The following is a 25,595-nucleotide window of genomic DNA, read 5'->3' as shown; positions in this document are numbered from 1 at the left end:
TAACTTTTTCAGTGTTTCCATGCTGTCCGATTCTATCTCTGAGTTATCAATCCAAAAATAAAATGTAGACAAAAATGCTGGAGAAACTCAGCGGGTGAGGCAGCATCTATGGAGCGAAGGAAATAGGCAACGTTTCAGGTCGAAACCTTTCTTCAGACTGATGTGAGGGTGGGTGGGGGGTGGGAAGAAGAGAGGAAGAGGCGGAGATAGCGGGCTGAGGGAGAAAGGTTTCACTCAATGATTCTGCAAATTCCTTTCAAAATTTTGAAAAACGAACCTATTCTCCTTGGGGCTTTGATAGCCCCAACTGCGTCCCACGAGCATGCGCAACCTAAGCGACTCCATGCGGCAAGCGCTACCTAAACAGAAGCAGGGGCCGCGCGGATGTCAAGTGAGTGACATGAAGTCTGCGGGAAGTTCGCGCGTGACGTACGGCGCCGAGGTGGCTGCGGGTCGGCAGGCCGTCGCCGCGCGGAATTTTTGAACACGGTCAGTTTTTCGGAGCCCCGCGCGATGTCGGGACCAGCTGCGCACAACTCCATACGGCTCCAGTGATCGAAGTGGGACCGGCCCCACGAGGCTGTACGGCTCAAGCGACCACGTTAGGTCGCGCTTGCCGCATGGAGTCGCATGCTCGTGGGACAGGCCCTTAACAGTCCCGACCGCAGAGAAGAAAGAGGGAGAAGATTGGACTTTATTACCTTCCATCACAGTGAGGAATGTGGGGAGCCGCTGTGATGGATGTATTTTTTGAATTTTATTTTATGTGGCTGTGTGTCTTGTTGCTTTTTTTTCCCCCACTGAGTATGGCTGTATGATAACTCGAATTTCACAGTACCTTAATTTGTACGTGTAACAATAAACTGACATTGAACTTTGATGTCCACAATTCCCATGCTGAATATGATGCGATGTCATGTTAAACTAATCTATGTCCATCCATTCCCTGTATATCCAGGTGCCTTTCTAAAAGCTTCTGTAATCTTATCTGCTTCCACCACCACCTCGGGCAACACGTTCCAGGCACCCACTACGCCCTGCTTTAAAACTTACATTGCACTATGCCTTTACATTTTTCCCCTTAAAACTAGTGGAGAGGATGTTTCCACTAGTGGGAGAGTCTAAGACTAGCAGTCATAGCCTCAGAATGAAAGGACAGATTATTATCTAAATGTAATCAAGTTAGGAAAAGGGGAAGTACAGTGGGATCTGGGGGCCCTTGTTTATCAGTCACTGAAAGTAAGCATGCAGGTACAGCAGGCAGTGAAGAAAGCGAATGGCAAGTTGGCCGTCATAACGAGAGGAGTTGAGTATTGGAGCAAAGAGGTCTGTCTGCAGCTGTACAGATCCCTAGTGAGACCACACCTGGAGTATTGCGTGCAGTTTTGGTCCCCTAATTAGAGGAAGAACATTCTTGCTATTGAGGGAGTGCAGCGTAGGTTTACAAGGTTAATTTCCGGGATGGTGGGACTGTCATATGCTGAGAGAATGGAGCAGCTGGGCTTGTACACTCTGGAGTTTAGGATGAGAGGGGATCTTATTGAAACATACAAGATTATTAATGGATTGGACACGCTAGAGACAGGAAACATGTTCCCGGTGTTGGGGGAGTCCAGAACCAGGGGCCACAGTTTAAGAATAAGGGGTAAGCCATTTAGAATGGAGATGAGGAAAAACATTTTCACACAGAGGGTTGTGAATCTGTGGAATTCTCTGCATCAGAGGGCAGTGGAGGCCGGTTCTCTGGATGTTTTCAAGAGATAGTTAGATAGAGCTCTTAAAGATAGCGGAGTCAGGGGATATGGGGAGAAGGTAGGAACGCCAGAAGGCAGGACTGCATACAGTATTCTGAGCAAGGTCTCATCTAGGTGCAAGCACACTTTTTATGGGATAGCAATGGAATTTTCCAGACAGGATTTCCAAATTTCATGAAAAGTTGCTGTTGTTTCTCTGCCCTCCCATTGAGAAAGCATTTTTTTAGCCCATGTTGGTGATCATGGCACAGCAGTTCATTTGTTGCGCAGTTTACCAATTGGAAATCTTAAATCTCCATTGATACAGTGTTATCGATAAATATTCCCAGTGCAGTAACAAGGAGAAGAATTTCAGATCATGATTCACCCTGACAAACTCATGTTCCACAAAGACTGGTGCACTGTACGCTGTTTACAATCTGCGTAATCTCATTGCACTTTGGAACTACAGGGAAAGATGCAAATAATTAAAAGTGAGCCACATTTTGTCATGGAAGAAAATGATTAAGTTTGGTGAGCAACAACCTAGAATTGAACACACAGAAATGTGAGATCGGTGTTGCATTTTGGCAGCACAAACATGGGCTGGACCTACACAGTGAATGGTAGGGCTCTGGGGAGTGTTGGAGAGCAGATGGATCTAGGGGTGCAGGTACATAGTTCCTTGAAGGTGGCAACCCAGGTAGATGGGGTTGTCAAGAAGGTTTTCTGCACTTTGGCCTTCATCAGTCAGAGCATTGAGTGTGGAAGTCGGGAGGTCATGTTGTAGTTATGTAAGACGTTGGTGAGGTCATTTAGAGTATTGTGTTCAATTTTGGGCAACATGTTATAGAAAAGGTGGAAGTGTGCAGCTCAGGAGGATGAGGGGTGATCGTTTAGACGTGCACAAAATCATGAGAGGAATACATCGGGTAAATGCACCGAGTCTCTTACCAAGAGTGTCGGGGTATCAAGAACCAGAGGATATAGGTTTAAGATGAGGGGGGAAAGATTTAATAGGCACCTGAGGGGTAACTCTTTTTTTTAAATACAAAGGGTGGTGGGTGTGTGGAACGAGCTGCCAGAGTAGATAGTTGAGGCAGGTACCATCGCAACGTTTAAGAAACATTTAGACAGGTAAATGGATAGGACAGGTTTAGAGGGACATAGTTGGGAGTAGTGTAGATGGGGCATGTTGCTCGGTGTGTCCAAGTTGGGCAATGGACCTGTTTCCACACTGTATGTCTATGACTCTATCCAGATGTACAGGTGCGCATATAAAACAGAACAGCACAGGAGGCCCTTAGGTCCTTGATGCCTGTGCCAAGTGGGAGGCCAATTTAAACTAATCCTACCTGCTTGCACATGTTAAAAATCACTCAATACCTTCTCTACTCATGTGCGTGCATAATTGCCTTTAAATGTGCTATTACATCTAATGCTTCCACCACCTCCCTGGCAGTGTGTTATTGGCAACTCCCATCCTCTGTGTGGAAAAACATGCCTCTTAAATCTCCTTTAATCTTTTCCGCTCTCCCCTCTGGTATTTGACGGCTTCCTGTTTGGGAAAAAGACCCCGATGAACAAAAGAATTTTGTCCATACTCTCTTGAAAGTTAACACTCTTGAATCCGTGCAATATTTCTTCTTCTTTAATTCTTTTAAAGCATTTATTACATTTTAAAGTGTAATATTTTCCCAGTGCAATGTTCTACCTAGGTGTGACAAATATAATTTATCTACTATTTTAACCAGTTAAATAACGTATAGGATTTTAATGTTCTGTTTTTATCTTGTTTTAACTTGTTGCGGTTGCACTGATCAGGAGTAGCTCTCCTAATTTTGTTGTATTTCTAAGTACAATGACAATAAAAGCTTATTATTATTATTATTAACATCCTGGTGCAGCCACTTTTACACTACTCCACATCCATTCTGCAATGGGGCAATCAGAACTACATACTCGTAAAATCTCCTCAAAAAACTCAAATTTCTATTACACGATATCCCCTGTGGATATGTGTAGGAAGGAACTGCAGATGCTGGCTTAAACTGAAGATAGTCACAAAAAGCTGGAGTAACTCAACGGGACAGGCGGTACCTCTGGATAGAAGGAATGGGTGACGTTTCTTCAGACCGTCTCCAATAACTTCCCTACCACTGACAGATCACTGGCCTAGTGTATAATTTCCTGGTTTGTCCCTGTTGCCTTCCAAAACAAAGGAACAACATTTGCCATTTCCCAGTCCTCTGGGATCTCACCCGAACCAAGAGAGAATAGAATAATATTTGTCAAAACCCCTGCAAACTGCTATCTTGCCTCTCTGAATAACCCTGGATAGCAGCTTCCATCTCAGCTGAGAATTAATTTGGTACGTTTGCACCCGAGGAGACGGCTGGCAAATGGGAGGCTTTCAAGAGTGAGATAGGAAGAGTTCATGTTCCCGTTATAGTCAATAGACAATAGGTGCAGGAGTAGGCCATTTGGCCCTTCGAGCCAGCACCGCCATTCAATGTGATCATGGCTGATCGTTCCTAATCAGTACCCCGTTTCTGCCTTCTCCCCATATCCCCTGACTCCGCTATCTTTAAGAGCCCTATCTAGCTCTCTCTTGAAAGTATCCAGAGAACCAGCCTCCACTGTCCTCTGAGGCAGAGAATTCCACAGACTCACAACTCTCTGTGAGAAAAAGTGTTTCCTCGTCTCCGTTCTAAATGGCTTACTCCTTATTCTTAAACTGTGGCCCCTGGATCTGGACTCCCCCAACATCGGGAACATGTTTCCTGCCTCTAGCGTGTCCAAACCCTTAACAATCTTATATGTTTCAATAGGATATCCTCTCATCCTTCTAAACTCCAGAGTGTACAAGCCCAGCTGCTCCATTCTCTCAGCATATGACTGTCCCGCCATCCCAGGAATTAACCTTGTAAACCTACGCGTTAGGGTGAAGGAGATAGGCTGTTACTTTCACAAAACCCTGGTTGACGAGAGTTATACAAAATAAATGGAACCATAGAAAATCGGTGCACGAGTAGGCCATTCAAGCTAACACCACCATTCAATAGACAATAGGTGCAGGAGTAGGCCATTCGGCCCTTCGAGTCAGCACCGCCATTCAATGTGGTCATGGCTGATCATCCACAATCAGTACCCTGTTCCTGCATTCTCTCCATATCCCTTAACTCCGCTATCCCTAAGAGCCCTATCTAACTCTCTCTTTAAAGCATCCAGAGAACCAGCCTCCACTGCCCTCTCAGGCAGAGAATTCCACAGACTCACAATTGTCTGTGTGAAAAAGTTTTTCCTCATCTCCGCTCTAAATGGCTTACCATTTATTCTTAAACTGTGGCCACTGGTTCTGGACTCCCCCAACATTGGGAACATATTTCCTGCCACTAGCATGTCCAAACCATTAAGTGGCTGTCCCACTTGCGTGACCTAATTGGCGAGTTTAGAAGAGTTTTTAAAAATTGACATGTTGAAGACCTTCTTCGCCTATGTTGAAGACTAGCTCCGACTAGCTCCGATTAACTTCTGGAAAATTGGACACTGAATAGTGGAGAGTGAAGACGACCTCCTTCGTTCTCCCTTCGACTATGATGAAGACTTTCTACGACAACCTTCCACTACCCTCGATTACCTATGACTAACATGCCGACCTACTACGACCTACTACGACTAAACCTACGAGTAAAAAAAGTATTGATTTTTTCCATGGCGACCTTTTTTTACTCGCGGGCATTTTTTAACATATTGAAAAAAATGCCGCCACCCAGCTGAGGCCTCGAGTACGTGGATACCACTCTTGAGCATGAAGGGGAGTTACGAAGACCTCCTACGACCTCGTGTCGACCATGCTGCGAGTGAGTCGAGGGCAAACTCGCCAGAACTCGCGGATTAGGTCGCACAAGTGGGACAGGCCCTTTAATAATCATATATGTTTCAATAAGATCCCCTCTCCAGTTCCAATCTATCAACATATGACAGTCCCGCCATCCCGGGAATTAACCTTGTGAACCTACGCTGCATTCCCTCAATAGCAAGAATGTCCTTTCTCAAGTCTCCTCAATATGATCATGGCTGACAATCCTGAATCAGTGCCCAGTTCCTGCTTTCTCCCAATATCTCTTGATTCCATTAGCCCAAGGGTTCCCAATCTGGGGTAAATTTACTCCAGGGAGTAAATTTCACCTAGCCAGGGGGTAAATTTGTTGATTCCGGATTTGTATTTTTTTTTCTCATTGTCTGACAGTGTTTGGTTCTGGTTTACCGGTTCATCTGTTCATCATTAGTTGTTCATAAATAAATGAAATGACATTGTTATGTGCTATTAAAGTTGCCGGGGTAAACGGGACGAAAAAGGTTGGGAACCCCTGCATTAGCCTTAAGAGCTCGATCTAACTCTCTCTTGAATACATCCAGTGAATTGGCCTCCACTGCCTTCTGTGGCAGATAATTCCACATATTCACAACTCACTGGGTGAAAAGGTTTTCCCTCATCTCAGTCCTAAATGGCCTACCCCTTATTCTTACACTGTGACCCCTGGCTCTGGACTCCCCCAACATGGGGAACATTTTTCCTGCATCTTGCTGCCCAATCCCTTAAGAATTTTATATGTTTCTACAAGATTCCCTCTCATCCTTCCAAATTCTGGTGAATCCAAGGCCAGTTGACCCATGCTTTCAGGGTCTCGTCAGGTAAAAGAATGAGATTTAGGCAGTTGGGACCAAAGATCATAGAGAGGAGCAAGATGGTCCACTCTGCGAAAAGGCCGTAGTAGGTCATGGGTAATTCTTAGCGCCATCTTCAGAACCGGCTTTGCGATTATTATCTTTGCCTGCAAGTGCGGAGTACGCAGCGCCCCGCTAGTCATGCCAGCGCTGCACATTAATGTTATTATATTAAGTCACATTAATAGGGGGGCCCCCATTAGTCTGCAGTCGTGATTACGCGATTTGAGTCAGCTTGCACCATAGCAACAGCGTTCCTAGCTCCGTGTACTTACCTCATTATCTCCGAGGAAGTAATTTCTCCCAAGTTTGGACCATGCAATTAGTTTAATTCATTGTGCAAACTTATTTGAATGGGATTGCAGTGAAAAATGCATGCACTCTACGACCAAGCAAATCCCTCTAGGAGAAACTAACCAGGTGAGTCGCGGGGTTGGAGACCGCCATCCGACCCGCGGAGCCCAACCGACCCTCGGCCCTCGCCCGACTCCCGGTTCTCGCCCGATCCCCGGCCTTGACCCGACCCCCGGTCCTCGCCCGACTCCCGGCCCTCGCTCGACTCCCGGCCCTCACCGGATCCCCGGTCCTCGCCCGACTCCCGGCCCACGCCCGACGCCCGGTACTCACCCGATCCCCGGAGCCCAACCGTCCCGCGGAGCTGGAGAACGCCAGGTGAGTCCCGGAGCTGGAGACCACCACCCGACCCGCGGAGCTGGAGACCACCACCCGACCCGTGGAGCTGGAGACCACCACCCGACCCGTGGAGCTGCCGACCACCACCCGACCCGAGGAGCTGGAGACCACCACCCGACCCGCGGAGCTGGAGACCCCCACCCGACCCGCGGAGCTGGAGACCACCACCCGACCCGTGGAGCTGGAGACCACCACCCGACCCGTGGAGCTGGAGAACGCCACCCGACCCGTGGAGCTGGAGACCGCCACCCGACCCGTGGAGCTGGAGGAGACTGGACGCCACCCGACCCGTGGAGCTGGAGACCACCACCCGACCCGTGGAGCTGGAGACCACCACCCGACCCGTGGAGCTGGAGACCACCACCCGACCCGTGGAGCTGGAGAACGCCACCCGACCCGTGGAGCTGGAGACCACCACCCGACCCGTGGAGCTGGAGACCACCACCCGACCCGCGGAGCTGAAGAACGCCACCCGTCCCGTGGAGCTGGAGACCACCACCCGACCCGTGGAGCTGGAGACCGCCACCCGACCCGTGGAGCTGGGAGACCACCACCCGACCCGGGGGGCTGGAGACCACCACCCGACCCGGGGAGCTGGAGACCACCACCCGACCCATGGAGCTGGAGAACGCCACCCGACCCGTGGAGCTGGAGACCACCACCCGACCCGTGGAGCTGGAGAACGCCAGGTAAGCCCCAGGGCTGGAGACCATCAGCAGAGCCGCGGGGCTGAAGACCGCCTGCGGAGTAACGCAGACGCGGAGCAACGGAGCGGCAGAACACCAGCGCGCACCAAGCCAGCTCGGCCCACCAGAAGCACCAACAGACGGCGACGGGTACGAAAACACCGCCGGGGACGCAGAGGTGGGTTAAAGGCCAGGTTAGAGCTAGCCCCACACAGGGCAGCGATTCCTAGCCTTTTCCTCGCCAACGTGCGCTCACTGGCAAACAAAATGGATGAACTCCGGCTAAGGATCACCTCCCACAACCGGATCAAGGACTGCAACATCTTGATCTTCACTGAAACTTGGCTCAACACTGAACTTCCTGACAGCGCCATCCAGCTATCGGGGCGTCATTTACTCCGAGCGGACAGGACATCAGACTCTGGTAAGACCAGAGGGGGGGGTCTGTGCATTTATGTAAACAAAGCATGGTGCACGGACTCCACCATCATCGAGAGTCACTGCTCAGCTAACCTTGAATTCCTCTTGGTTAGATGCAGACCGTTCTATCTGCCCAGAGAGTTCACCTCCACTGTTGTGACTGCAGCCTACATCCCTCCTGATGCTAATGCCAAGCTTGCAATGAAAGAGCTGCATACTGCCATTAGCAAACAACAGACTCACAACCCCGAGGCAGCCTTCATTGTTGCGGGTGACTTCAATCACTCCAACCTGAAGACTGTACTCCCCAAATTCCACCAACATGTATCCTTCCCCACTAGAGTAGACAAGACACTGGACAAAGTCTACACCAACATGGCTGAAGCTTACAAAGCCATCCCCCTCCCCCACCTTGGTCAGTCTGATCACGTCTCATTGTTCCTGCTCCCTAAGTACTCCCCACTCATCAGACGGGTTAAACCAACTGTAAGGACAGTTAAAGTCTGGTCAGAGGAAGCGGACTTCACACTTCAGCAGTGTTTTGGAAACACTGACTGGAAGGCGTTTGCAGCCCAGGCCACCCTTGACTCTCACACGGACATTGATTCCTATACATCCTCTGTTCTGGACTTTATAAACTCCACCATCAATAGTGTCACCTCCCTCAAACAGGTGACCATATACCCGAATCTGAAGCCATGGATGAACAGCGAGGTCAGGCTACTGCTGAAAGCACGGGACACCGCTTTCAGGTCAGGCGATGCTCGAGCCTACAGTTCATCCAGGGCTAACCTGAAGAGGGGCATCAGGAAGGCCAAGCACTGCCATAAGCTCAGGATTGAGGAGCACTTCAACAACAACTCCGACCCCCGACGCATGTGGCAAGGCATCCAGGCCATCACGGACTACAGACCCTCCAACATCACCCCCACATCCAGCGACGCCTCCTTCCTTGAGGAGCTTAACCACTTCTATGGCCGCTTCGACAGGGACAATCTAGAGACAGCCATCAAGGCTGTGCTACCTGCCGATCACCAATCCCTCACACTCACCCCCTACGACGTGTACGTGGCACTGAGTAGGACTAATGCACGTAAGGCTGCTGGCCCTGACGGCATCCCCGGGCGCGTGCTCAGTGCCTGTGCTGCGCAGCTGACAGACGTCTGGACTAACATCTTCAACCTGTCACTTGCCCAAGCAGTTGTCCCCACTTGCCTTAAAGCCACCTCCATCGTGCCAGTGCCAAAACACTCCACTGCGGCAAGCCTCAACGACTTCCGCCCAGTTGCACTTACCCCCATCATCACCAAGTGCTTCGAGAGGCTGGTCCTGGCACACCTCAAAAGCTGCCTACCCCCCACACTGGATCCCTATCAGTTTGCCTACCGCAAGAACAGGAGTACGGAGGATGCCATCTCAACGGCACTTCACTCCGCCCTCTCCCACCTTGACAACAGAGACACTTATGTAAGAATGCTGTTCATCGATTACAGCTCAGCATTCAACACCATTATTCCATCAAAACTGATCACCAAACTCGGTAACCTGGGCATCGACCCCTCCCTCTGCAACTGGATACTGGACTTTCTAACCAACAGACCCCAGTCTGTGAGGTTAGACAAGCACACCTCTTCAACCCTCACCCTGAACACCGGCGTTCCCCAGGGCTGTGTGCTGAGCCCCCTCCTCTACTCCCTCTTCACCTATGACTGCACACCTGTACATGGTACTAACACCATCATCAAGTATGCAGATGATACAACGGTGATTGGCCTCATCAGCAACAACGATGAGCTGGCCTACAGGGAGGAGGTCCAGCACTTAGCAGCATGGTGCGCTGACAACAACCTGGCCCTTAACTCCAAGAAGACCAAGGAGCTCATTGTAGACTTCAGGAAGTCCAGAGGTGGCACGCACACCCCCATCCACATTAACGGGACGGAGGTGGAACGTGTTTCTAGCTTCAGGTTCCTGGGAGTCAACATCTCTGATGACCTCTCTTGGACCCACAATACCTCTCCTCTGATCAAGAAGGCTCATCAGCGTCTCTTCTTCCTGAGGAGACTGAAGAAGGTCCATCTGTCTCCTCAGATCCTGGTGAACTTCTACCGCTGCACCATCGAGAGCATCCTTACCAACTGCATCACAGTATGGTATGGCAACTGCTCTGTCTCCGACCGGAAGGCACTGCAGAGGGTGGTGAAAATTGCCCAACGCATCACCGGTTCCACGCTCCCCTCCATTGAGTCTGTCCAAAGCAAGCGCTGTCTGCGGAGGGCGCTCAGCATCGCCAAGGACTGCTCTCACCCCAACCATGGACTGTTTACCCTCCTACCATCCGGGAGGCGCTACAGGTCTCTCCGTTGCCGAACCAGCAGGTCGAGGAACAGCTTCTTTCCGGCGGCTGTCACTCTACTAAACAACGTACCTCGGTGACTGCCAATCACCCCCCCCCCCCACCCCCCGGACACTTATTATTTTTTTTTTATTCAAATCGTTTGCTATGTCGCTCTTCAAGGGAGATGCTAAATGCATTTCGTTGTCTCTGTACTGTACAATGACAATTAAATTGAATCTGAATCTGAATCTGAATCTGATCTAACAAGTACACGAAAGGAGGAGATCGGCGGGGCTAAACGACTGATTAGGGATAGTCTACATAGCTTTGTGTGTGGGGGAAAACATTTCTCAGGGATTTGACAGTTTTTTTGAAGGCATCACTGAGAGGATTGGTGGGGGAAGGGCAGTGGCCGTTGTCCGCATGGATTTTAGCGAAGCCTTTAACATGGTTCTGCATGGTCGGCTTGTTTGCAAGGCGAGTCCAAGGTGAGTTTGGATTCAATATTGGCTTGCAAGAAGAAGTCAAAGGGCAGTTGTGTGGGGGGGGAGGGCAGTTGTTTTTCCGATCAAAGGCCTGTGACCAATAGAATGCCGCAGGGGTCAGTGCTGGGTCCGCTGCTGTTTATTTGATACATTAACAATTTAGATGACAATGCAGTTAACAGTAAAAAAATAAAATTGTAGATGGCACCAAAATTGGTGGTGCAAAAGGATACTGAGGAAGAATATTTAAGATTACCACAGGATGGATGAATGAATGAATGAATGAATGAATGCATGATGAATGAATGAATGAATGGATGAATGAATGTATGAATGAATGAAATGAATGAATGAATCTCTTTATTGTCATTGCACATGGTACAACAAAATTTAAAAGTCAATCCCACGGTGCGATTCACAAGAGCAATTTTAAATATATAAGAAAAGGTAAAAATATATACATATAAAAAAAAAAAATTACAGATAAATAACAATAGCAGCTGAGGTAGAACCATTCAGTTGAATGTGAGTGTTATTTCTTATTTTGCATTGTTAAGTTCACGTATGGCTATGGGGTAGAAGCTGTCCCTGAGTCTGTTTGTGCGAGTTTTGAAAGACCTGTACCACCTGCCAGAGGGCAGCAGGTGGAACAGGTTGTGTCCAGGGTGGGAAGGGTCCTTCAGGATGTTGGCTGTCCTGCCAATGCAGTGAGAGCTGAAGATGTCCTTCAGAGAAGGCAGTGGGCAGCCAGTGATTTTTTGTGCGGTGTTGATGAGCAGCTGGCATACCATGTGGTTATACAGTACGCCAGCACACTCTCGATGGAGCAGCGGTAGAAGGACAACAGCAGCTTCTCCTCCAGGTTGTTTTTCCTGAGGATCCTCAGAAAGTAGAGTCGCTGCTGGGCCTTCTTGACTGCTGTGGTGGTGCTTGTAGTCCAGGAGAGATCCTCCGTAATTTGTGTGTCCAGGAATCTGAAGTCTGAGACCCTTTCCACACAGTCCCCATTGATGAATAGGGGTTTGGGGGCTGCACTGTTCTTACGGAAGTCTATGATAATTTCCTTTGTTTTTGTGGTGTTTAGGATGAGGTTGTTGTCTGAACACCACACTGCCAGTCTTTGGACTTCCTCTCTGTAGGCTGTCTCATCTCCTCCTGAGATACGTCGAACCGCAGTTGTGTCGTCCGCAAACTTGACGATGGTGTTGGTGGAGTGGGCGGGGGCACAATCGTGGGTGTAGAGGAAAGGGTTCAACACACAGCCCTGTGGGGAGCCGGTGCTGAGTGTGATGGGGGTGGAGAGGTGATGACCCAGTCTGACGGTCTGGGGGCGGTTAGACAGAAAGTCCTTGATCCAGAGGCAGATGGGTTGGGAGAGTCCTAAATCCATGAGTTTGGTGACCAGTCTGCTGGGGATTCCGAGCAGTTTGGAAGATGGGCCAAAGAAAGGCAAACAGACTTCAACTCTGACATGCATAGCATTTTGAACTGTTGTATGTCAACCAATGGCAGTAAATAGTCGAGCGCTGGAAAATGGGGTAGAAGGTCATAAGGTCATTAGCGATAGGAGCAGAGCAAGGCCATTTGGCCCATCAACTCCACTCTGCCATTCAATCATGGCTGATCTATCTCTCCCAACTAACCCCCATTCTCCTGCCTTCTCCCCGTAACCCCCGACACCGGTACTAATCAAGAATCTATCTACCTCTTACTTGAAAATATCCATTGACTTGGCCTCCCCAATCTGCTGCCGAGAGCACAGAATTCACAGACTACAGGTTCAGTTTAGTTTATTGTCACGTGTTGCGAGGTACAGTGAAAGGCTTTAGGTTCATAGCTCCCCGAAGGTTTCGAGTAAGGTGGACAGGACGGTGAAAGTGAAATGATGGAAGAAGATTAGACTTTATTGCCTTCCATCACAATGAGGAATGTGGGGAATCTGTTCTAGTGGATTCTTATGTTAACTTTTATGTAGTTGTGTGTCTTGTTGCTTTTTTTAGTATGGCTGTATGGTAATTCGCATGTCACTGTACCTTAATTGGTACAAGTGACAATAAAAGTACTTTGAAATCTTTGAAGGATGGTAGAGAGGGTGGTCTGTAACCAGAGCGAATTGCTGGAAGAATGGGGTTTGGTTAGGTAAGGGGGGGGTGCAGTGAGACCTGGGTGTCCTTGTACACCAGTCACTGAAAGTTGGCGTGCAGGTACAGCAGGCAGCGAAGAAAGCTAACAAGAGGATTTCAGTATAGGAGTAAAGAGGCTCTTCTGCAGTTGTACAGGGCTCTGGTAAGACCACATCTGGAGTATCGTGTACAGTTTTGGTCTCCTAATTTGAGAAAGGACATCCTTGTGATTGAGGCAGTACAGCGTAGGTTCACAAGATTGATCCCTGGGATGGCGGGACTGTCAAATGAGGAAAGATTGAAACGACTAGGCTTGTATTCACTGGAGTTTAGAAGGATCATGGGAGGACTTATAGAAACATATAAAATTATAAAAGAACTGGACAAGCTAGATGCAGGAAAAATGTTCCCAATGTTGGGCGAGTTCAGAACCAGGGCCCAAAATCTTAGAATAAAGGGGAGGCCATTTAAGACTGAGGTGAGAAAAAACTTTTTCGCCCAAAGAATTGTGAATTTGTGGAATTCCCTGCCACAGAGGGCAGTGGGGGCCAAATCACTGGATGGATTTAAGAGAGAATTAGATAGAGCTCTAGGGGCCAGTGGAGTCAAGGGATGTGGGGAGAAGGCAGGCATGGGTTATTGACTTGGGACGATCAGCCATGATCACAATGAATGGCGGTGCTGGCTCGAAGGGCCAAATGGCCTCCTCCTGCACCTATTTTTTATATTTCTATGTTTCTAAGCTATAGACAATAGACGATAGGTGCAGGAGTAGGCCATTCGGCCCTTCAAGCCACACTGCCATTCACTGTGATCATGGCTGCATCACCTGCATGCTTACTTTCAGTGATTGCTGAACAAGGACCCCCAGGTCCCGTTGCCTGAAGAAGCCATTGAAGCCAAGACAATTATGACTTTCAAAACATATTTGGACAGATAGAAGTACAGGAGGGCTTTACAGGGGAAAATAAGCCGAATGCGGGCAAATGGACGAGCCCAGAATGCAGACTTGGTCAACATGGACATGAAGGGCCCGTTTCCATGCTGTATGTTTCTATGCCATAGACTCCTTTATCTCCGGCTCTAGGTACAAACTCCATCTTTTGTCCTTCAATAGTTCCACCCTCTCCCTCATTACTCTATTGTTTTTAATGCATGTATAAAATGTTTGTTTTAATCCCACTCACCAAGGAAATGTCTTACCTCGATTTACATTGAAACATACAAAATAGTAGGCCATTCATCCCATCGAGCCAGCACCGTCATTCAATATGATCACCCCTGCATTCTCCCCATATCCCTTGATTCCATTAGGCCTAAGAGCTGTATCTAACTATCTCTTGAAAACACTGGGTGTTTTCAATGAAAGCACTCCAGTTTCCCTGTTTAAGATCTTCCCTGCTTCCTTTATACTCCTCAAAGGCCCTGTCCAAATTCATCTTTATAAACCTTACGTATGCTTCCACGTACTTTAACATGGTTCTGCATGGTCGGCTTAATACTAAGGTCTTGTGAACAAATGTCGCAAGACCGCTCATCATTCAATGTTGTTCCCAATCCTTGTCATCCTCGTCATTTTTCCCTCACAGGGAAAAACAAACCTCCATATAACCATATAACAATTACAGCACGGAAACAGGCCATCTCGGCCCTACAAGTCCGTGCCGACAAATTTTTTTTCCCCTTAGTCCCACCTGCCTGCACTCATACCATAACCCTCCATTCCCTTCTCATCCATATGCCTATCCAATTTATTTTTAAATGATACCAATGAACCTGCCTCCACCACTTCCACTGGAAGCTCATTCCACACCGCTACCACTCTCTGAGTAAAGAAGTTCCCCCTCATATTACCCCTAAACTTCTGTCCCTTAATTCTGAAGTCATGTCCTCTTTGTTTGAATCCTCCCTATTCTCAACGGGAAAAGCTTGTCCACATCAACTCTGTCTATCCCTCTCATCATTTTAAAGACCTCTATCAAGTCCCCCCCTCAACCTTCTGCGCTCCAGAGAATAAAGACCTAACTTATTCAACCTATCTCTGTAACCTCCCTCAAAGGTCGTCATCTGCCACCCCAACCCCCCCCCCCCCCCCGTCCCCCGTCCCCGTCCCCGAACCCCCGCCCCCCACCAAGGGATCTAAATCAATATTGGGTGCATTAAAGTCACCCTCTGCAATTACCTTGTTGATTTTACATCTTTCCATAATCTGCCTAGATACCTCTTCCTCTATCCCCACTTGATTATGCAGAGGAATAATCTTTGATTATGCAGGGGAATAACCACAGCATAATGATTGCAATTTTCCTCATTCCCAAGCTCTATCCCTATTTCCGCTCTGATTGATCTCTCCAGGATGAGAACTTCAAGTATGCGAGGAAGCGTTTGTTGGGAGCGTGTTGAGTAAAGTTGGGGACCACTGCAGGTGCCCGGAGCTGTGGCAGAGTCAGAGCGAGGGCCTGCTGGTGCCGGCACATCGTAGCCAGTGTGAAGAAGGGTCTCGACTCGAAACGTCCCCCATTCCTTCTCTCCAGAGATGCTAGCTGTCTCGCTGAGATACTCTAGCTTTTTGTGTCTACCTTCAGGATGATAAGTGAAGTTGTGCCCCGTTTGCCCCATTCAGTCGCCGCTGAAATGTTGAGCTGTCAGTCCTGCCCTTCTCTCAGCCACATAGCTGCAACATTTCTGGTTCCATACACTAATCCAGGTCCTAAGTGGATTTACCTTACATGTTATACTCAATGCGTTGAATTAAATATACTTCAGCCCATTCACTCCACCATGGTCATTAACCTTTCGCACCTTTCCCTTCGATCCCTCCAATTGGAAAACTATTATAGTGGTTTCCACGCTCTGCCATGCTGCCTCAAATCTTCCCAGCAAACCGCCCTGCAAGGATATTGGTGCCCCCCCAATTTATTGTAGGTGCAGCAACCCATTCTTCTTGGACTGGTCCTACCTATCCAAGGAAGAGAGCTCAATCATCCGTGTACCCAAAGCCCTTCCCTCAGGACCATCTCCAAAGCCACAATTTTAGCTTAGTTTTATTTATTTTGTTTTGAGATGCAGTGCAGAAACAGGCCCTTCAGCCCATCGAGACTGCAACGACCAGCGATCCGTGTGCATTAACACTACCCTACACACACTAGGGACATTTATTGTTACATTTATACCAAGCCAATTAACCAACAAACCTATGTGTCTTTGGTGTGAGAGGAAACCGAAGATGTCGGGTAAAACCCACGCAGGTCACGTGGGGGAACGCGCAGACTCCGTACAGACAGCACCCGTAGTCAGGATCGAACCTGGGTCTCTGGCGCTGTAAGGCAGCAACTCTACCGCTGCGCCACCGTGCCCACCCATGCCGTCGTACTATTTCTTGTCAGCAATCAAATTAAACAAATTATTCACTAATTAATGGTAAGTAATTAAAGTAAATGTTCGCCAGGGAGGTGATAGTTACAAAAACTTAAGTCAGATGCATTTTGTTCTTTAATCTGCAAGTCAGATCCACCCTAGGCTCTGTTAAGTTCACACTCCTGACGAGCAAAAACAATAAGCTAAAGGGCCTCTCCCACTACGAGGTAATTCAAGAGTTCTCCCGAGTTTCCCCTGATTCGAACTCGGAGAATTACGGTAATAGCCGCTCGCAGGTACTCGGGGCTCTCGTGGACATTTTTCAACATGTTGTAAAATCTTCACGAGTCTTCACGAGCTTACCACGTTTCCCAAGTACCCGCCGTTAGCCTTGCAAGCCGCTAAGAGACGTCCCGAGCTCTGATGTACCGCTACGTACATTCTACGTGCTTACTATGAGCAATTTTTTTTTTTTTAACTCGGGAGAGCTCTGGAATTACCTCGTACAATGGGACAGGTCCTTTACATTTCAAATTGGAAAGTTCGCCAAAGGAGATTCATTGCAGAAGGAAAAGTAAAACTAACTTGTTTGGTTTGTTGTTTTGCCACAGTTCTTTTTTCAATCCACTCACTTGCATTCCCATCATTGGTCTGCATTGTACGTAAGTGCTGTGTTTCTGGAGAGGAAAGTAAAGAATGATATCATGCATACATACATGCAACGTTAAACAAAACAGAATGATTAGCTGTACATGTATGTATTCCTTTACAAGCAACGTCCAACCACAAAAATGTTTACCATCATTACATTGTGTAATTAAATATAATTTTTGCTCATTTAATAGCCACGAGGCAAAAAAACTGTTTCATCCGGAACACATAAGAACCAACAATAATAATGTCCATTGTATGTGTGATTTTAAGCCATTCACTCCAGGACAATTCCTGGTCACCACCACAATAGCTCATCTCATTCAAGGCAATGATGAATGCTGATGACAGGAAAGTTTCTTCGAGTTTGGACAGTGGACAACGGCTGGTAGATGTTAGGATTCCTACAAGTGCCCAGTCACAATCCCAGAGTAAAATCTAGGTAGAATCAAAATGCTGGAGAAACTCAGCGGGACAGGCAACGTCTCTGGATGGAAGGAATCGGTGACGTTTCGGGTCGAGCCCTTTCTTTCCCCCACCAGGAAGGTCCTAAAGCCCTCCGTTTCTTCCTTTATAAAAAATAAAATACCACACCCGAGTAAATTCTGTTCCACTGACATGACAGACTCACCAAAAGTGGAAATTATGCATTTGACAGGCAGGAGAGAGCAACAACTGGTTAAGTGTGGGTATATGCATCTGTCTATAACAGAAGAGAGGCAAGAGTGTTTTATTGTCATATGTCTCGGATGGGACAATGCAATTCTTACTTGCTGCAGCGCAACAGAATATGTGAATATGTAAACATTGTACGTAACGGGGGAAGAGAAAAAGGTCAATAAATAACAAATATCGTGCAATAATAATGTAGTATTTTGCAGTTCAGAGCTCAGAGCTTATGAGGTTGTCGTGTTTAATAGCCTGATGGCTGTAGGGAAGAAGCTGTTCCTAAACCTGGACGTTACAGTTTTCCTGTATCTTCTTCCCAATGGCAACAGACAGAGGTGATTACTGCGCAGTCCTTATGCTAACAAAATCTCGCCTTCACACTGAGAACATCCCCCCTCGAGTTGTACGGCACGATTATTGTGATAAACAGAACAATTTCACGACAGATCTAGCCACTGGAAGTGACCATCTATGAGGCACCATGAACTATCAGCAGCAGTAGTTTAGTCCAGTTTAGAGATGCAGCGCCAAAACAGGCCCTTCGGCCCACCGAGTCCGCACCGACCAGTGATCCCCGCACTTTAACACGATCCTACCTACACACACACACACACACACTAGGGACAATTTACACTTACACCAAGGCAATTAACCTACAAGCCTGTACGTCTTTGAAGTGTGGGAGGGATCTTAAGATCTCGGAGAGAACCCAATCAGGTCACGGGGAGAACGTACGAACAGCACACGTAGTCGGGGTCGGACCCGGGTCTCCGGCGCTGCAAGCGCTGTAAGGCAGCAAATCTACCGCTGCGCCACCATGCCACAATACAGAAGAGCATTCCACCATAATCTATAACATACTGGGCTGCCATACCCCTCATTCCTCCGTTGCTCTCTGGCCAGGATATCAGCCTTGATGAACATCAGTCTTAGGTGCCAATCTGGGGAAGGTGGCCTGCCTGCGTGTTGAATATCTAAATTGACCAAGCTAAATACTGGAACTGATCATACCTCTGTAATCTGACCACATCCAGCCATGAATGATGTTAGACAATTGAACAGCTAACGGCAAATATAGGATCAAAGAACATGCAATTTGCAAGGATGATAGACTTTGTGAGATTGTCAAATAACTCAGAATCCAAACATGAGTATAAGTTGTTTATTAAGAAGGCACATAGAGCTCAAATACATAGATGTTGCAGGGGCCACGGAACATTTTTGAAAGTGTGGGCACTGAGCGATCACTGATCACCGCCCTCCGGGGATACCCGGTGAGGGAGCGGAGCGACCAAGCGGGGTGGGGGTGACACAATTATTGTTATTACTCGTTGGTGTTACTCGTCGTCCAAAAATTGGTGTTACTCGTCGTCCAAAAACTGGGGGATAATACAGGCCATGCCCCAACTCAAAAAGTGGGAGCATGTCTCACCAAAAAAGTGCAGCCCCCCACCCCCGGTTCCGCGGCCCATGTGTTGTAAGGTCAAGCTCAACGACAAATCTAATTATAGGCTGGACTAGCAGGCTAGATAATATGAGACACTCGAACCAGATAGCTGATTGAGTGTGCAGTGGTATGCAGTAAAACATGACATGGATAAGGTCAACTAGTACTGACTGATCTACATCCTCCTTAAGTTAAATAAATCATGCAACTAAATAAGCATACAACTAAAACTTCCAATGTATAGTACTGACTGGTCTACAGATTTGCCATTTAGAAACATAGAAACATAGAAAATAGGTGCAGGAGTAGGCCATTAGGCCCTTCACCACCATTCAATATGATCATGGCTGATCATCCAACTCAGTATCCTGTACTTGCCTTCTCTCTATACCCCCTGATCCCTTTAGCCACAAGGGCCACATCTAACTCCCTCTTAAATATAGCCAATGAACTGGCCTCAACTACCTTCTGTGGTAGAGAATTCCAGAGATTCACCACTCTCTGTGTGAAAAATGTTTTTCTCATCTCGGTCCCAAAAGATTTCCCCCTTATCCTTAAACTGTGACCCCTTGTTCTGGACTTCCCCAACATTGGGGACAATCTTCCTGCATCTAGCCTGTCCAACCCCTTAAGAATTTTGCAAGTTTCTATAAGATCCCCCCTCAATCTTCTAAATTCTAGCGAGTACAAGCCAAGTCTATCCAGTCTTTCTTCATATGAAAGTCCTGACATCCCAGGAATCAGTCTGGTGAACCTTCTCTGCATTCCCTCTATGGCAAGAATGTATTTTCTCAGATTAGGAGACCAAAACTGTATGCAATACTCCAGGTGTGGTCTCACCAAGAACCTGTACAACTGCAGTATAACCTCCCTGCTCCTATACTCAAATCCGTTTGCTATGAATGCTAACATACCATTCGCTTTTTTCACTGCCTGCTGCACCTGCATGCCTACTTTCAATGTCTGGTGTACCATGACACCCAGGACTCGTTGCATCTCCCCTTTTCCTAAGTGGCCACCATTCAGATAATAGTCTACTTTCCTGTTTTTGCCACCAAAGTGGATAACCACACATTTATCCACATTATACTGCATCTGCCATACAGTTGCTCACTCACCCAGCCTATCCAAGTCACCTTGCAGCCTCCTAGCATCCTCCTCACAGCTAACGCTGCCCCCCAGCTTCGTGTCATCCGCAAACTTGGTGATGTTGCATTCAATTCCCGCGTCCAAATCATTAATATATATTGTAAATAGCTGGGGTCCCAGTGATGAGCCTTGCGGTACCCCACTAGTCACTGCCTGCCATTGTGAAAAGGACCCGTTTACTCCTACTCTTTGCTTCCTGTTTGCCAGCCAGTTCTCTATCCACATCAATACTGAACCCTAATACCGTGTGCTTTAAGTTTGTATACTAATCTCTTATGTGGGACCTTGTCGAAAGCCTTCTGGAAGTCCAGATATAACACATCCACTGGTTTTCCCTTATCCACTCTACTAGTTGCATCCTCGAAAAACTCTATACGATTCGTCAGACATGATTTACCTTTCATAAATCCATGCTGACTTTGCCCAATGATTTCACCACTTTCCAAATGTGCTGCTATCCCATCTTTAATTAACTGGCAGTTTCCCCACTACCGATGTTAGACTAATGCTAAAGAGCTGGCAAATATATTTGCAACCACATTCTTCCAGATGTGCTTGACGTATGATCCATTTCAGCTGCCTCCTGACATCACCACAATCTCAGAACATGGTGTGGATCCAGGGTGCGCTAGCTGCTGCCTGGATACAGATTGGCTTCATGGAAGGTGGGATAACAGAACAATTTCATGACAGATCTAGCCGCTGGAAGTGACCATCTATGAGGTGCCATCAACTATCAGCAGCAGTAGTTTAGTTCAGTTTAGTGACGCAGGTCCGAAAACAGGCCCTTCTGCCCACATCGACCAGTGATCCCCGCACTTTAACACGATCCTACACTCACACTAGGGACAATTTACACTAACACCAAGCCAATTAACCTTCAAACCTGTACGCCTGTGGAGTGTGGGAGGGTGCGACGTTGCATTTTGGGATTTCAAATCAGGGCAGGACCTTCATGGCTCAGTTTAGTTTATTGTCACGTGCACAGAGAGACAGTGAAAAGCTTTTGTTGCGGACTAATCAGTCAGCAGAAAGACATGATCATAATCTCGTTGTCTGCAATGTGCAGATATACGATAAAGGGAATTATGGCCCTGTCCCACAGTACGAGTTCATTCAATAGTTCTCCCGAGTTTGTCCCGATTCAAACTTTCATTGATTTATGGCAATAGCCGCTCATAGGTACTCGGGGCTCTCGTGGACATTTTTCAACATGTTGAAAAATCTTCACGAGTCTTCCCGAGCTTACCGCGTTTCCCCAAGTACCTGCCGTTAGCGTTACGAGACGCTAAGATACGTCCCGAGCTCCGACGTACCCACTACGTACATTCTACGTGCTTCCACGGGTTTGATTTTTTTTTTTAACTTGGGAGAGCTCTTGAATGAGCTCATACAATGGGACAGCCCCATAACATGAATAATGTTTAGTGCAAGATAATGTCCAGTAAAGACCGATTAAGGATAGTCTGAGGATCTCCAATGAGGTAGGTAGTACTGCTCTCTAGAAACTGTTCCTGATTCTGGAGGTATGCGTTTTTACACTTCCATAACTCTCGCCTGATGGGAGAAGGGAGAAGAGGGCATGGCCAATTTTTTATTTCTTGCCTCTTGATGATCAGGGATCACACTCGGCACTGCGAATTTATCCTCCTTCATGTTTTTCAAGACACCCAACACCAAAGATCCTATAGGCTCTGCTATAGGATCTTTGCCCAACACCACCTCCTTCTTGATCTCAAACTGCCCAAACATTTCAGTGTAGGAAGGAATGGCAGATACTGGTTTACACCAAAGATATACACAAAATGCTGTACTCCAGTTACTCACTCAGCGGGTCAGGCAGCATCTCTGGAGGTAAGCAATAGGTGACATTTTGGGTCCAGACCCTTCTTCTGAAGAAAGTTTTAAAATGCTTACCTCCAGATTCAGGGAGAGTTTGTTCCCAGCTGTTATCAGGCAACTGAATCATCCTATCAACAACTTGTGAGCGGTTGCTGCACTATTACAATCCACTTCACTGGAGATTCGTGGGCTATCTATAATCAGACTTTACTGGACTGGATATTGCACTAAATGTTATTCACGTTATCATGTACATGTACACTGTGAGTGGCGCGATAGTGATCATGTTCAGTCTTTCTGTTGACGTAGCATTCCACAAAGGCTTTTCGCCTCACTCGGTACTCGTGACAATGCACTAAACCAAGTTTGCAGATGCTTTGAACCCAAGACAATTTCATCCACGAGTGCGTTTGAACATTGCTGTTTGGTTTTGCCCCCTTAGTGGTGAGCGATATCTGCACAGTTATCAGAAGGCGAGGCCAGAAGCAACAAGATAAGCTTGGTTTACAGCGGGGAGGTCTATGCGAGTCCATAAGGGAGCAGCAGTGAGTGAGTGGCAAAACAGTCAGAACTTTAAAAAAAAAACCTCAGGCGACTTTCTTTTTTGTTGGCAAGCCAAGAAACGAAATTGTAATAACTGCGATGCGGAATCTCTTTCTAGCGCCTGTTAACGCGTTTCAATGACCGGGAAGTCGTCTGGAACTTCCGAAGCACATGGTGGTATTTAGCTGCAGACAATATCCCACTGATACGAGTTCCCAAAGCATTATTTTTAAGGTTAAGTACCTTCAACAGTCACATAAGTTTAATGACTCGGTATCAAAGGATTAAAGGAAATAGCTAAAACATGTTGCAAGTGATTTGAAAAATATATATTTTTAATTCTTAGTTAACTTGCGATTATCTAACGTTTAAATTCTTACTGAAAGTGCACTTCCATCAACTTGTACAGGCGATTTACTTAATAAACGTGTTGATCTGGACTCGGCGCAGTGAAATTTTAGGCGTGCGTTGTTAACAACTCAACAGTGTGTGTAATATCCTGAAGATTGGACTCAAAATGCTGGAGCAACTCAGCGGGACAGGCAGCAGCATCCCTGGAGAGAAGGAATGGGTGATGTTTCTGGTCGAGACCCATCTTCAGTGTCCATGAATGAGCTGTTCACGCCGAATAAGCTGAAGGGTCTCGGGTCTCGACCCGAAACGCTGCCTGACTTGCTGAGCTGCTCCAGCGCAAAGATCACAGAGCGGAGCTCCAGCGTTTATGCGCCTACCTTGCGAATTTTAAAACAAAAGTCACTCAATTACGTTTATAACTTAGAAGGAGCTGCTCTGTTTCTCACCAGAAGTCCGATAGTGTAGTTGCCCTGCAGTGCTTGGGATTTTTGGAGTTGCCATGATGATGAAGTCTTCATTGAGCTTACGAAATGAAACACTGAAACCACGCCTTTTACTATTTTAGAGTAGAAAACCATGTATGTTACATCCGCACGTGGGCTTTCATTGAGACTTTGAACACACCACAGCGGGTGAACTCTCTCTCGGTCATTTATTTAAAGCACTGAACGAAACATTCGTAATTTCAGCCATTTTGTATTACTCATTGGACAAGACTTCAAAACACATTGGCACTCAATTTAACCCTCAATGTCCCAAACATGTTGAGAAGTAAGTTTCAAGTTCCTGCAGTTCGTAGTTGAAAGTTTACCACTAGAAACTTGTTCTGGGCTAACCATATCGACGCAATGACCAAGAAAGCTCACCAATGCATCTACTTCCTTGGATGGTTTAGTGAAGCAGATTATTATCTGAATGGAGTTAGATTAGGAAAAGGGGAGGTGCAACGAGACCTGGGTGTCTTTGTACATCAGTCACTGAAAGTAAAGTAAGTATGCATGTACGGCAGGCAGTGCAGAAAGCATATGACAATGATGGCTTTCTTCATGGAGAGCTGCAGTTGTGCAGGGCCCTGGTGAGACCACACCTGGAGTATTGTGTAGAGTTTTGGTCTCCTAATTTGAGGAAGGACATTCTTGCTATTGAGGGAGTGCAGTGTAGGTTCACCAGGTTAATTCCCGGGATTGCGTGACTGTTATATGATGAAAGAATGGGTCGACTGGGCTTATATTCACTGGAATTTAGAAGGATGAGAGGGTATCTTATAGAAACATACAATTCTTAAAGGATTGGACAGACTAGATGCAGGAAAAATGTTCCAGATTTCAGGGGAGTCCAGAACCAGGGGTCACAGTTTAAGAATAAGGGCTAGGCCATTTAAGACTGAGATGAGGACAACCTTTTTCAGCCAGAGAGTTGTCAATCAGTGGAGGCCAATTCACTGGATGTTTTCAAGAGAGGTTAGATTTTGCTCTTAGGACTAACGGAATCAAGAGATATGGGGAGAAAGCAGGAACGGGGTACTGATTTTGGATGATCAGCCATGATCATATTGAATGGCGATGGGCTGAATAGCCTATTCCTGCACCTATTTTCTGTTTCTAAGTTCGGCATATTCCCAACAAATCTCACCAACTTCTACAGAACACATTTTATGGGTGTGCATTACAGCACGGTTTGAGCACAGCTCCACCAAAGACCACAAGAAGTTGCAGAGAATTCTGGATGCAACCAAGACCATCACGCAAATCAACCTCCCTTCCACTGACTCCATCCACACTTCACGCTGCCACGGCAAGACCAGCAGGATAATCAAGGACAAGTTGCACCCTGGCCACTCCTCCCCTCTCCCATCAGGCAAGATGTAAAGAAGTGTGAAAACGCACACCTCCAGATTCAGGGACAGTTTCTTCCCAGCTTTTATCAGGCAACTGAACCATCCTATCACCAACTAGAGAGCAGTGGTGAGCTGCCATCTACTTCATTGGAGGCCCTCGAACTATGTTTAACTGGAGTTTTCTGGACATTATCTTGGACTAAACATTATCCCATTATCCTGTATTTGTACATTATAGACAGTTTGATTGTAATGTGATGGGAAGGGAATGGAGGGTTATGGTCTGAGCGCAGGTATATGGGACTAGGGGAGATTATGTGTTCGGCACGGACTAGAAGGGTCGAGATGGCCTGTTTCCGTGCTGTAATTGTTATATGGTTATATGTTATATGGTTATAATCATGTACAGTCTTCCCGCTGACTGGATAGCACACAACAAAACAGTTTCCCACTGTACCTTGCTGCGCCTGACAATAAACTAAACAAACTAACTAAACTAACTAACTAACAAAGCTCCATTCTAAATAGATTTACAGG

At 47.0% G+C, this 25,595-nt stretch overlaps 1 protein-coding gene across 3 annotated transcripts in view; it reads right to left on the bottom strand.

Annotated features, from left to right (window-relative positions):
- Nucleotides 1-23,949, bottom strand: part of slc2a9l2 (solute carrier family 2 member 9, like 2) — a 309,216-nt gene extending 285,267 nt beyond the window's left edge. The window contains exons 1-2 of one of the 3 annotated variants that reach the window (XM_055644635.1): nt 23,668-23,949; nt 17,152-17,243 (exon numbers count right to left, since the gene is read on the bottom strand). In XM_055644635.1, coding sequence (XP_055500610.1) covers nt 17,152-17,243; nt 23,668-23,722 — 147 coding nt within the window. In that variant the 5' untranslated portion in view covers nt 23,723-23,949. Of the gene's footprint in view, nt 1-17,151; nt 17,244-22,399; nt 22,830-23,667 lie in introns of those variants that run through there. The other 2 variants (XM_055644618.1, XM_055644628.1) reach the window with 2 other exon arrangements.
- Between the last annotated feature and the right edge of the window lie 1,646 nt (nt 23,950-25,595).

Source organism: Leucoraja erinacea, chromosome 1, assembly GCF_028641065.1.
Source record: "Leucoraja erinacea ecotype New England chromosome 1, Leri_hhj_1, whole genome shotgun sequence".
Classification (NCBI taxonomy): Eukaryota; Metazoa; Chordata; class Chondrichthyes; order Rajiformes; family Rajidae; genus Leucoraja; species Leucoraja erinaceus.
Note: the sequence above shows the minus strand (reverse complement) of the source record. Positions and strands in the feature narration are given on the sequence as shown.